The sequence below is a fragment of the Pelobates fuscus genome, chromosome 9 (assembly GCF_036172605.1).
Source record: "Pelobates fuscus isolate aPelFus1 chromosome 9, aPelFus1.pri, whole genome shotgun sequence".
Lineage (NCBI taxonomy): Eukaryota > Metazoa > Chordata > Amphibia > Anura > Pelobatidae > Pelobates > Pelobates fuscus.
Window position 1 is genome coordinate 164,044,613 of NC_086325.1, and position 13,951 is coordinate 164,058,563.

General features: G+C 43.5%; 1 protein-coding gene across 1 annotated transcript; it reads left to right on the plus strand.

The window, feature by feature from the left end:
- LOC134573287 (ficolin-1-B-like) lies at positions 1-13,720 on the plus strand. Its single transcript, XM_063432946.1, has 9 exons — positions 1-109; positions 7,691-7,804; positions 7,950-8,003; positions 8,664-8,699; positions 9,353-9,388; positions 9,720-9,847; positions 10,469-10,598; positions 11,497-11,631; positions 13,185-13,720. Exons 1-9 carry the CDS (start codon positions 28-30, stop codon positions 13,439-13,441), a joined length of 972 nt encoding a protein of 323 aa, XP_063289016.1. The 5' UTR covers positions 1-27; the 3' UTR covers positions 13,442-13,720.
- The last annotated feature ends 231 nt before the right edge of the window (positions 13,721-13,951 follow it).

The window sequence follows — 13,951 nt, forward strand, 5'->3', positions numbered from 1 at the left end:
TCTACTCCAGCAGCTACAGGGAGTAAGATGAGAAACTGCGCATATTCATCACTGAGCATTCTCGTATCGCTGGCCGCCATTCTGTGTTATGCTGAAGACACCTGTCCAGGTGAGATATGAATGATCCTAATCTTTGATTTTATATCTTTACTGAGAGGAGAAGTTCACTTAGAGTTTATTCATTAAAAAGTAAACTATTGTGAACAGCCAAATGATTTAGACACATTTATTTAGTAAATGTACTTATAAAAGTTCACATTTACTACTTACAATTATAATATAACGGCATAAAATAACAAACTCATTGTGAATAAAACCATAGGTATAGACACAATTATCCTTCATAAAAAGGCCCCCCATACTTTGAACGTCAGTCAGAGCACAGTGATTGGTTGGCTTGATAACTAACCAGTAAAATCGCTCAAAGTACTCGTTTGTCATGGGCCTTGTCCAGTAATGTATATCGACGTACATCTGTACTATTTATGTTTTATTACTGGGAAGACTCAGTTGGTTGTCAGATCTCTCTTTGAATGGACAGATGGATGGACAGATGGATATTGTGAAAATCAGTAAAAGAAGTAATAGTTTTTATAGAATGAAGATGTAAAATAACAGATGAAAATTTGATCTTTTATTACCACTTTTATTGGACTAACAGAATTTTGGAAAGACAAGCTTTATCAAGTCTGAAGCTAAGAAAGTAAGAAATGCTTTAGACTTGACAAACAGAGTATCTATCCAAACCGTGCTGGAATTCTGATAGTCAAATAATTTGTTGCAAGATACCAATTTTAACTGTCATTTACATCTGCATCACTGGACTCATACGACTAATATTTCAAATCCAAATATTGAACAAAATAAATGTATATATAAATGGAATATACAGCCCTTCCATACAGCAAAACAACCTTCATAATGTAACGTAATGTATAGTATAGTGTTTCTAATCATGTAATCAATAAACACCTCATTGGTTTAACTCGGGAACCATTTGGGAAGATGTTGTTGAATCTTATTTGTATTTATCTACAATTCAGTAAATATGTTTATTTTCATTTTCAATTTACTATTTGGGACTATAATTTTTATCCCATTCTAAATAAAATAACTTTTAGTTAAAGGGACACTATAGTCACCTGAACAACTTCAGCTTAATGAGGTTGTTTAGGTGAGTGCTACAGCTACCCGGAGCCTTTTTCTTGTAAGCACTGTATTTTCTGAGAAAATGCAGTGTTTACATTGGAAGCTTGGAACACCTCTTGTTGCAGTCAATCAGACGGCCACCAGAGGGACTTCCGAGTTCAGAGGCCCTAAAAAGGCCTCTCGTCCGATGCATTCTGGGTGAATGCATCAGACGGGCTATCAGCACACAAAGCACTGTGAACGCGCTTTGTGTGCTGACAGCCTGTCAGCACTGCTGTGGGCGTGGCTTCAGCTGACAGCTGAAGCCCGAACCCACAGGGATGCTGTCCGGCCACAATAGTGGTTGAAGGGGGGGGGGGGGACCTACTCTCCTCCCCCCCCCCCCGGCCCCCACCCCTGAGCGGTGAGTGGGGGCCCTAAAAATAAGGGTGGCACATACTGCCCCCCCGGCCCCCACCCCTGTGCGGCGGGTGGGGGCACTAAAATTATCAATAAGGGGGGACCTGTTGTCCCCCCCTGGCCCCCACCCCTGTGCGGTGGGTGGGGGCCTTAAAATAAAAAATAAGGGGGGGACATACTGCCCCCCCCCGGCCCCCACCCCTGTGCGGCGGGTGGGGGCCCTAAAATTCACAATAAGGGGGGGGGGGCTACTGCCCCCCCCCCCCCCGGCCCCCACCCCTGAGCGGTGGGTGGGGGCCCTAAAATTCACAATAGGGGGGGGACCTACTGTCCCCCCCGGCCCCCACCCCTGTGCGGCGGGTGGGGGCCCTAAAATTCACAATAAGGGGGGGGACCTACTGCCCCCCCCCCGGCCCCCACCCCTGAGCGGTGGGTGGGGGCCCTAAAATTCACAATAGGGGGGGGACCTACTGTCCCCCCCCGGCCCCCACCCCTGTGCGGCGGGTGGGGGCCCTAAAATTCACAATAAGGGGGGGGACCTACTGCCCCCCCCCCGGCCCCCACCCCTGAGCGGTGGGTGGGGGCCCTAAAATTCACAATAGGGGGGGGACCTACTGTCCCCCCCGGCCCCCACCCCTGTGCGGCGGGTGGGGGCCCTAAAATTCACAATAAGGGGGGGGACCTACTGCCCCCCCCCGGCCCCCACCCCTGAGCGGTGGGTGGGGGCCCTAAAATTCACAATAGGGGGGGGACCTACTGTCCGCCCCCCGGCCCCCACCCCTGTGCGGCAGGTGGGGGCCCTAAAATTCACAATAAGGGGGGGGACCTACTGCCCCCCCCCCGGCCCCCACCCCTGAGCGGTGGGTGGGGGCCCTAAAATTCACAATAGGGGGGGGACCTACTGTCCCCCCCCGGCCCCCACCCCTGTGCGGCGGGTGGGGGCCCTAAAATTCACAATAAGGGGGGGGACCTACTGCCCCCCCCCGGCCCCCACCCCTGAGCGGTGGGTGGGGGCCCTATAATTCACAATAGGGGGGGGACCTACTGTCCCCCCTCCGCCCCCACCCCTGTGCGGCGGGTGGGGGCCCTAAAATTCACAATAAGGGGGGGGACCTACTGCCCCCCCCCGGCTCCCACCCCTGAGCGGTGGGTGGGGGCCCTAAAATTATCAATAGGGGGGACCTATTGTCCCCCCCCGGCCCCCACCCCTGAGCGGTGGGTGGGGGCCCTAAATACAAAGGGGGTGGGGACCCTAGTTAACCCTCTCCCCCCCCCCCCCCAAAAAAAAAAAAACTTATCTCCCTACCTACCCCCCTCACCCTAAAAATAATGAGGGGGGACCCTTTAAAGGGACTCTATAGTCACCATATAAAAGCAAGAAAGACAGGTCCCCCAGCCTTCCTTCTTGCTTTTATATGAACTTTCATTCATTAAAAAAAAAAAAATCGGTGGTTTTATATTAAAAACTTACCTCCGTTCCAGCGCCGAGCTCCCCGCTAGGCCGCGCCCCCTTTTTCGTCAAAATGACGAAATCGCGGGGCCCAATGGGACGGCTTCGCGCTGGACCAATCGCGTTCTTCATAGAGCGGCATTGAATGCCGCCCTATGAAGAACCTGAGCGCTTTACCGCGCATGTGCGCGGAATGCGCGTTCGCGAGCTGAGCTGTCTGACTGACAGCTCAGCTCGCTTTCTAAAATTATCAATAATAATTTAGGGCCCCCACCCGCCCTGTGCGGCGGGTGGGGGCCCTAAAATTATCAATGAGGGGGGGGACCTACTGCCCCCCCCCCGGCCCCCACCCCTGTGCGGCGGGTGGGGGCCCTAAAATTATCAATGAGGGGGGGGACCTACTGTCCCCCCCCGGCCCCCACCCCTGAGCGGCGGGTGGGGGCCCTACAATTATCAATAAGGGGGGGGACCTACTGTCCCCCCCCGGCCCCCACCCCTGTGCGGCGGGTGGGGGCCCTAAAATGATCAATAAGGGGGGGGACCTACTGTCCCCCCCCCCCCGGCCCCCACCCCTGAGCGGCGGGTGGGGGCCCTAAAATGATCAATAAGGGGGGGGACCTACTGTCCCCCCCCCCGGCCCCCACCCCTGAGCGGCGGGTGGGGGCCCTAAAATTATCAATAAGGGGGGGGACCTATTGTCCCCCCCCGCCCCCACCCCTGAGCGGTGGGTGGGGGCCCTAAATACAAAGGGGGGGGGGGACCCTAGTTAACCCTCCCCCCCCCCAAAAAAAAAATATCTCCCTACCTACCCCCCTCACCCTAAAAATAATGAGGGGGGACCATTAACTAAAAACCTGTAAAAAAATGAGATAAAATCAACTTACCATTCGATGTTTTCTTTCTTCTAAAATCTTCTTTCTTCAGCCCCAAAAAAGGCCAAATAAAAATCCATAATAACCGACGCAATTAAAAAAAAAAAAAAAAAAAACCGAGCGCAAAAAAAAATAATCCATCTTCACCCATGGAGGGCTCTGCGCAGACTGAGCTCCGCAGGGCGGGGGAAGGCTTATAAAGCCTTGCCCCGCCCTGCAATTAGGCTAAGAACACTCTGATTGGTGGGTTTAAGCCAATCAGAGTGCTCTTTGTCATTTTACAAGCGTGGGAAAGTTCTTTGGAATTTTCCCACGCTTGTAAAATGACACAGAGCACTGTGATTGGATGGATTTCAAGCCATCCAATCACAGTGCTCTGTGTCATTTTACAAGCGTGGAAAAGTTCTTTGGAATTTTCCCACGCTTGTAAAATGACAAAGAGCACTGTGATTGGATGGATTTCAAGCCATCCAATCACAGTGCTCTTTGTCATTTTACAAGCGTGGGAAAGTTCTTTGGAATTTTCCCACGCTTGTAAAATGACACAGAGCACTGTGATTGGATGGATTTCAAGCCATCCAATCACAGTGCTCTGTGTCATTTTACAAGCGTGGGAAAGTTCTTTGGAATTTTCCCACGCTTGTAAAATGACAAAGAGCACTGTGATTGGATGGATTTCAAGCCATCCAATCACAGTGCTCTGTGTCATTTTACAAGCGTGGGAAAGTTCTTTGGAATTTTCCCACGCTTGTAAAATGACAAAGAGCACTCTGATTGGCTTAAACCCACCAATCAGAGTGTTCTTAGCCTAATTGCAGGGCGGGGCAAGGCTTTATAAGCCTTCCCCCGCCCTGCGGAGCTCAGTCTGCGCGGAGCCCTCCATGGGTGAAGATGGATTATTTTTTTTGCGCTCGGGTTTTTTTTTTTTTTTTTTATTGCGTCGGTTATTATGGATTTTTATTTGGCCTTTTTTGGGGCTGAAGAAAGAAGATTTTAGAAGAAAGAAAACATCGAATGGTAAGTTGTTTTTATCTTATTTTTTTTTTCTTTACAGGTTTTTAGTTAACAAGTTTGCAGACAAAACCTTATGACATGAGAAATGAAGTTTTTAATACCCTGTAATAATTATTCCTATTATCAGTAATATTATCATTTTTATAGTGTCGGAAATGTCCACAGAGTTCTACGATTATTCTATGAGACGTAGACGAGTAGATCTACGACGTAAAGAAAGCCTTGCTCAAACGAGATGAAAATCTGAATGTGGTTAATAAGAAAAATAATGCTCCCTACAGTTGTTTTCTATGAGGTTTATTCACTTAACACAAAATTGTGCTGAATTAAAAACCAGAACGCAAATATAAAGGAAAACCAGCTGATTTGGAAATATTCACCAACTGCACTATAGTCCAAGCTTGGCTACTGTAACCTAAAATGTGTCATTTGGTGTTTAATTCGTTACAATATGTTTTTCAGTGAACCAAAAAAAATAGATAGATGATAGATGGATAGATAGACAGATAGACAGACAGACAGACAGACAGACAGACAGATAGATAGATACATACATAGATCAGGGATGTATTAGCCACGAGGCAAACAAGGCATTTGCCTTGGGCGGCATTTTCCAGGGGGTTGCAAAAAAAGCCGCCCCCAAATGCCCAGGCAAATGTCCTGTTAGCCTTGGGGCTAACTGACATGCCTGGCGGGCGGCGCTGGCAAGGGAGCACTTTCCCCTGAGCGCTCTGCTCAGCTCCCTCGCGCGCCGCGCACAGAGTGAGGCCGGGAGCCGGAATATGACGTCACCTTCCGGCTCCCGGCATCACTCTGCAGGCAGCGCGAGAGGGAGCTGAGCAGAGCGCTATGGGGAAAGTGCTCCCTCACCAGCGCTGCCCGACCACCCGCCCAGCAGCCACTGGACCCCAGGGAAAAGGAGAACCCCCCCAGCATGCCCAGAAGTAAGGAGGCTGGGGGGTTAAATTTAAAAAAAAGTGAGTGAGTGTGTATGTCTGTGTGTGTCTGTTAGTGTGTGTGTCTGTTAGTATGTGTGTCTGATAGTGAGTGTGTGTCTGTTAGTGACTGTGTGTGTGTTAGTGTGTGTGTGTGTGTTTACAGACAAACACACACACACACTAACAGACACACACTCACTAACAGACACACACACACTCACTAACAGACAAACACTCACTCACTGACACACACAGACACACACACTAACATAGTGTGTGTGTGTGTGTGTGTGTGTGTGTGTGTGTTTGCATGTTAGTGTGTGTGTTTGTCTGTTAGGGTGTGTGTGTTTGTCTGTTAGTGTGTGTCTGTGAGTGAGTGAGTGAGTGAGTGAGTGAGTGTGTGTATGTTAGTGTGAGTGTGTGTATGTTAGTTTGAGTGAGTGTGTGTATGTTAGTGTGTGTGTGTCTGTTAGTGAGTGAGTGTGTGTCTGTCAGTGTGTGTGTTTTTCTGTTAGTGTGTGTGTTTGTCTGTTAGTGTGTGTGTGTGTCTGTTAGTGAGTGAGTGAGTGAGTGAGTGTGTGTCTGTTAGTGAGAGTGTGTGTGTGACTGTTAGTGTGTGTGTGTCAGTGTGTGTGTGTCAGTGAGTGAGTGTGTGTCTGTTAGTGAGAATGTGTGTGTGTCTGTTAGTGTGAGTGTGTGTGTCTGTTAGTGTGTGTGTGTGTCAGTGTGTGTGTGTCTGTTAGTGAGTGTTTATGTTTGTTAGCAAGTGTATGTGTATCTGTCAGTGAATGTGTGTGTGTGTGTATTTAGAAGGCGGGGCAGGGGGGAAGGGTCGGGTGGCAGGGGCGGAGGGGGCGCCTGAGTTTTGTCCTGCCTAGGGTCCATGATACACAACTGACATAGATACATAGTTACATAGCTGAAAAGAGACTTGCGTCCATCAAGTTCAGCCTTCCTCACATTTGTTTTTTGCTGTTCATCCAAAAGAAAGCAAAAAAAAAAAAACAGTTTTGACCCCTTAAGGACCAAACTTCTGGAATAAAAGGGAATCATGACATGTCACACATGTCATGTGTCCTTAAGGGGTTAAGCACTTCCAATTTTGCAACAAACTAGGAAACAAAAATTCCTTCTTGACCCCAGAATGGCAGTCAGATTTATTCCTGGATCAAGCAGCTATTACCATACATTGAAAGATTATATCCTTGAATATTCTGTTTTTGCAAGTATGCATCTAGTTGCTGTTTGAACATCTGTATGGACTCTGATAAAACCACTTCTTCAGGCAGAGAATTCCACATCCTTATTGTTCTTACAGTAAAAAAACCATTCCTTTGCCTTAGACGAAATCTTCCTTCTTCCAGTCTAAACGCATGGCCTCGTGTCCTATGTAAAGTCCGGTTTGTGAAAAGATTTCCACACAATGGTTTGTATTGGCCCCGAATATATTTGTATAATGTTATCATATCCCCTCTAAGGCGACGTTTTTCTAAACTAAAGAGGTTTAAATTGGTTAACCTTTCTTCATAGCTGATATGTTCCATTCCTTAATAATTTTGTATCCTGCACTTTTTCTAGTGCCATAATATCCTTCTTTAGAACAGGTGCCCAAAATTGCACAGCATATTCAATATGTGGTCTTACCAGTGATTTATAAAGAGACAAAATGATATTCTCGTCTCGAGAATGAATGCCCTTTTTCATGCATGACAATACCCTACTGGCCTTGGCCACTGCTGATTGACATTGCATATTGTTGCATAGTTTGTTGTCTATAACAATTCCCAAGTCCTAGATAGATAGATAGATAGATAGATAGATAGATAGATAGAGATGAATAGATATATATTTAATTACTTTCTGGGCAGATGTGAAGCTTATTGGCGTTGGCGAGTCGGACAAGCTGGCCATTTTGCGAGGATGTCCGGGAATTCCTGGAACACAAGGAATGCAGGGAGTACAAGGACCAGCAGGACCTAAAGGTAATATCAGCTGTATCGACCCAGAGGTTATTAAACATTATGATGTAATTGCGCTTATTGTCACTTACAATCTATCCAGTTCCAGAATGCGAAATATTTCCAGACAAAATTTACCTTCCTAACCTCTACGGTGTCTAATCTTTAGGAGAAAAAGGCTCGTCTGGAACTCCCGGGAAGATAGGACCAACAGGGGTTAAAGGTAAACTAACTCTGAATAGCGATATATGGGGAGAATACTAAATTAGAATACAGAATATGGGATCAAATGTCATTTACATTGCAATGTACTTTCTACATAATTAAATATTAATAAATCACTAAATTAATAAAAAAAGAAATCACTGTCATGTCATCCTGCAAAGTTATATATATATATTTGTGGTCGTGGCGCTAAGGCCGTATCATAGCCGATAGTACGTAGATATGTGTAAAATTAACATATTGCTACGTGAAAGTTGGTCATGGTGTGCCGAAATCGACGTTTCAGCAGGCCTGTAAAATAAAGAGGATCCATCAAAAAAGAATAAGATAGAAATTATGGAGAAAGAAAAAGAGAGAGAATATGAGAATAAGGGGAGTGGAGGGAGGGGGAATCAGAATCGCCAATAAGGTAGCGGTATGGAGCAGTGAGAGGAGTTCGTTAAGGTAAACAAGCCCCTGCCAAAACTTCAGGCTTCACCTACATATGAAGCCAGCCGTGGGTGTGCCAGTCACAGAATGAGCAAGATACGTGGACCATGCACCCCAATCCGTGGTTAGGGAATCCGTGGTTAGGGAATCTCTACATCCCACATTGAAATGGGTGGAAAGGACTTACTGAGGGGCTTAATAATTATATAGATTGTATTCTCTTCCACAGGTGATAAAGGGGCCACAGGCGCACAAGGACAAAAAGGTAATAAATAGGTAAATTCAGGATAAACTCAGACTTGTGGGTAGAAATAGCAGATGGAAATCAAAAAGAATCACACAATTAACAAACAATATGGCTGGTAGAGATATGTATGTGTGAAAAATGTGTTCCTGTTCATTAAGTTTTAATTCATTCACTTTCGAATTTGGGATCGTCCGAAACTCAGAGATTAGCATTTTAATATGAAACAGTAAACATTAAGAAAAAGTGCATTTCTTAATTTTGGTCTTTTTTGATGTTTAGTGGATAGCTCCCTAATTTTGTGCCCTATCCTTACGTGTGGTTGCCATAATTAAGGGTACCAAATTGGTAACTTATCTACTAACCGAGCAGATTGAAGAAAGAGGGCTTCTCCTATGATTAAAGAGGAACTGAAACAGTTATTGGTGAATCTAGAGGGATCCATTAAATATGCCAGTTTTTTAGAAAAACATTTGGAATGTGGAATGTAATTGTATTAACTCCCAATGCTATTACAGATCTGTGTCTAGTGATACAATATATAATGTCTCTATTTAAACATACAAAAAAATCATTGGTTTACAGAGTAACTTTCCAGAATGAATATTTTACGTGTTTTACAATATTTTATAAAATGCTTTATTTTTTATGTTTCTAAATATGTCTTTGTTCAGGTGACAAGGGAGATCCCGGGGTACCTGCCCCTGGAAGTAAGTATCACACCTTGTAAATACATAGAAATCCATTTTATTATACAGTAAAACTGACTAGGAATTGGCCTCTTTAGGTTTAAGGTAATTATTTGTTCCATTATTTATAATCAGAGGTAGTTTATATTTTATACATATATGATTCAACACATGTAAGATTCAGTTGCCGCCTATTAAAAAAAGTGATTTCTGTTAAAGTCTGGCATTTTGTGTGTTTTAATAAGCAGCGATATTTAACCTCCCTTTTTGATTGGCTGCATTAAACTGAATCAGGAAGTCAAACAGCTAACCGTCCAATCAGCATGATCCTCTCTCATTCTCTGTCCTCCAGCTGCCCAGAACTGTAAGGAACTCTTGGACTATGGAGCTTCTCTGAGCGGTTGGTACACAGTATACACAAGCAATGGGCTTCCTCTCACTGTGTATTGTGACATGGAGACTGACGGAGGAGGATGGCTAGTAAGTATGGCCACTAAGTTTTACTTTCCTAGCAGACTACAGCTGAGGCAGACATTAGACAGGTTGGTAAAACAGGCAATAGAGGAGTGTTTCCAGGGCTGCTCTTAAATAGAAAAAATAGGCTCCACCAATAAGATTATTTTAACTTGCATTTCCACTTCTGTCCACAAGGGGTCTCTGCACTATTGTTCTATGTAACGTTGCCCCCATAACTCTGGATTCATGATTTTTTTTTTTAATTGATAAGAAACGGAGATTAACTCGCCAGAGTTTATCCGTTAAGAGGAAACATGATAAGGAACATACAAGATTAGGATTGTTTTCATAAATGGTCACATATACATGGGACAGACCTCCAATAGAGGAAGGATGCATTAATGCAGAGATAATATATAAGAATATGGAAGGAGCAGGTTAGATTGGCTAATTGGCCACATTTGCTGGTAAAATAATTCTGTGTATTAGATCACTTTACATAACCTGCTCCCTGCGACCAATGATAAACTTAATTCCCCGATCACTGACCATCTATTAGAACAAGGTCACTCAAATAGAGAGCAGAATATTTACCATTGCTTGGAACCTATTGGGCTAACTACTAATCCCTTACTTTGTAATTAGGTTTTCCAGAGAAGGATGGATGGGTCGGTGGATTTTTTCCGAGATTGGAATTCTTACAAGCGAGGGTTTGGCCACCAGGCCAGCGAGTTCTGGTTGGGGAACGATCATATTCACCAACTTACGTCCACAGGTAATATTCATGTTTCCTACTGCAATACCCCACTGTGGTTCTGTGCACGGTCCCCACCTGTTCACTACCAAGTACTTTTTTTTCCTTAAAAAATATAGCATAACATGTATCAGAAACCTGAGATGAATAGTTAGCACACTGGCGTAGTTAGAATAATTAATTCAATAGTATGCGTTATTTCTCTCTATGGACAAACAGTGATAGGCTGTGAGCGTCAACTTACTCCATCAGCTTCTTAGCTGCAGCCCAGCTAAAGCTCCCTTGTGCTCCATGCTGATAGTTAGGAAGCTGGGAGACAGAGGGACTTGGTGTCAGTACCCCAAATTTGGGTTTAGACCATCCACAGGGCCCACCCTTGAGTCCACCCACAAGGATGCGTGAAGAGAGAGAGAGAGAGAGAGAGAGAGAGAGAGAGAGAGAGAGAGAGAGAGAGAAAGAGAGAGAGAGAGAGAGACTGTGTTTTTTTAAATATGATTTCATGAATTAACATTTGTTTTACTTTTTAAATTAACCCATGTGTAAAAGGGAACTCAGAGGCGATGGGATATTGATATCCAAAAAAATGTAATTAGGGATTTGTGACATTTTAAAATACCAGCTAATTTGCAGAATTGTTCCAAGGTGTTTTTTTTAAACCTAAATATTCCAAATCAGCCTTTGATACCCAATTTCAATGTTTAGAAAATATCCATAAATCTAATTCCAGATTCCGTGTCACTTTCCTTCCTCCTCCTGGCAGACACCCAAACAGATACATAAACACAAACCTCGACCGTGTCCGTCAGTATGTGATTGTGCATCGTGCTTTATTTCATGTTTATCTTCTATGGATTGTTTATAAACCATGTTGTTTTGCCCAGCGCTGCACGTCATAAATAATAATTCACTTTTCTGATAGGAACATACGACCTCCGCTTCGATTTCATGGATTTTGAAAACAACAGAACTTACGCCACATACAGCAACTTCAAAATCACAGGGGAGAATCTGAATTACACTCTGAGTTTGGGGTCATTCATTGGAGGGACCGCAGGTATGACAGACACAGGCTGACTGTGTATTGTGACCCTCCGTTGTCCAAATATTTAAAGAGACACTGTCGCCATTAGGGGATTTTGCCAAGTTCGCAATTTCCCCGATTGTGACATCTCCGCTGGGGGTCCGGTGGCTCTGGAGGTAGGTAAGCGTGAGCGTACGTACCTGAAACTCTCTCTCGTGGGTGCTGCCATCGTTCTTATACTGTTCTTCTTCATTTCCTGACTCTGTAGAATCAGGTGCCGACGTCACTGCTCTCACAGCACTGCAGCTAAGGAGGATCCTGCAAGACCTCGGGATCCTTCATTGACACAGTCAATTCCCTGCAGCCATCACTGGAGAGGCTGTCGGGATTGACTTTTAGACTCCGCTTTGAGCCTAAAAAAAAAAAAGTTAGATGTAGGAAATACAAAGAGACCAATAAGTCCTTATTTTGTCTCGGTATATCTCTTGACTGGATTGGAATTTTTAGTGAAATTCTAAAACAATCAAAATGAGTATTTCATAAAGATTATATCTTTATGAAATCCAATTTTTTTATGGGGTGGTGACAGTGCCACTTTAAATGGTCCATTAGATGTTATTCCTACAGTTCCCAAAATATCCTCTGGGTGTCAGAGAACACAGAAGTTTCTTTTCTATTCTTGCTATGGCTCTGATTTCATTGGGGAGTAATGCACTAAATAATGAGTTATACAGAATGGATAATGGATTTGCAATTGGTTTCACAAAAGTGTGAAATTGAAAGATTTTTAAGAATTTTGTAGCTCAAGTATACGTTCACATTGGTTGTTATAAATTACCAGATTTATCCAATAAACCCCCCCATGTCTAATACTCGAAATATTATTGGTTGCTCTCATAGGATAAGAAACTGGCAGCTTTATACCAGATATTTATATATATATATATCTCAAATACAGGTTTTAAATCAAGATATAATTAATAGTCACATCTAATTGTCCAGTAAACTCATGGTCAGGTTAATATAATCAGTTTTTTTTTACAAGGAATTGTTGGTAACTGAGCACTAAAATTGATAGATGATGAAGATCCTCGGTTTAACGAGTTAGGCTTGCTCATGCTTCCCAGAGAGTAAAGATCTGTATTACTTGTTTCTTGGCCTGTGAAAACATTTAGAAATAGAGCAAAACTGATATATAAAAGTTTAGTGTGTAGAAAGTGAATTAATAATAATTAAACAATAGAAGCTGAAAACACTTGTGTGGTGTTAACCTTACTCCCCTCACCAGAACAATCAACAGTATGTGTATAAGTGAAAACCACTATAAATAGTGAAGCGATGACAACGGGGTGTATCTTAACAAAATACGTTTAATTAGACAAACTATAGTGCAGATGGTTTAGTATTCACAAAATAACTAAAACATTTAGAAATACTTACACAAAGTAATATAGAATCCACAATATTTACGTTTGATTTAGAGGATCTCTGTTTATTTTAAGCATTTAAACACATGTCACTGGATAGTTTGTGTATTTAAGGGACTGCACTAGGTGTTTACACATCGTCTTCTCTTCCATTTACAGGTGACTCCTTCTATGGTCACAGAAACACACCATTTTCTACCAAAGATAGAGATAATGACCGTCATAAAACGATTAGCTGTGCAAATAGTTACAAAGGTGCCTGGTGGTATACGGAGTGCCATATATCAAACCTGAATGGGCTGTATCTGCGGGGAACTCACAAAAGTGCGGCCAACGGGGTAAACTGGAAGACCGGCCGTGGTTACTATTATTCATATAAGATATCAGAGATGAAGATCCGACCTCAGTCTAACTAACTGCTCTCTGGTTGTCACTGTATACGTGGAGGAAACAATGTATTAGAATGGGCAAATAAAAATTCATATCAAATATTGACTGTAATCAGGCAGAAGGTCTGTGAATTCAACTGAAGATCAGTAATGTAAAAGTTTGGTAATACAGTGTTTCTCCGTATCCTGATGTGTAATTTTTTTTAAATCCTTTCATTGGTTTGAAAATTATAGACATTATAAACGTTACAATTGTGAATAAAATCACATGCGGAAATGTGACAGATTGCACATCAATCAGAATAAAACAAGAAAATTAATATATTAATTGGGTATTATTGTCTACCTGCTCTCAGGTTATTATTAGGACATTCCGTAGAGCTTTACAATTATAGAAAGGGGATATCTGGAGGTGAAGAAACAATCTTATGACCTATTAGGATTTGAGGTAAGCAGACATATAACGTTAGGTGCAATGGTGGAACTACGCGGGAGGGAGAGGTGGTGAGCGAGATACCACCAGATGGCGGCCTAGGA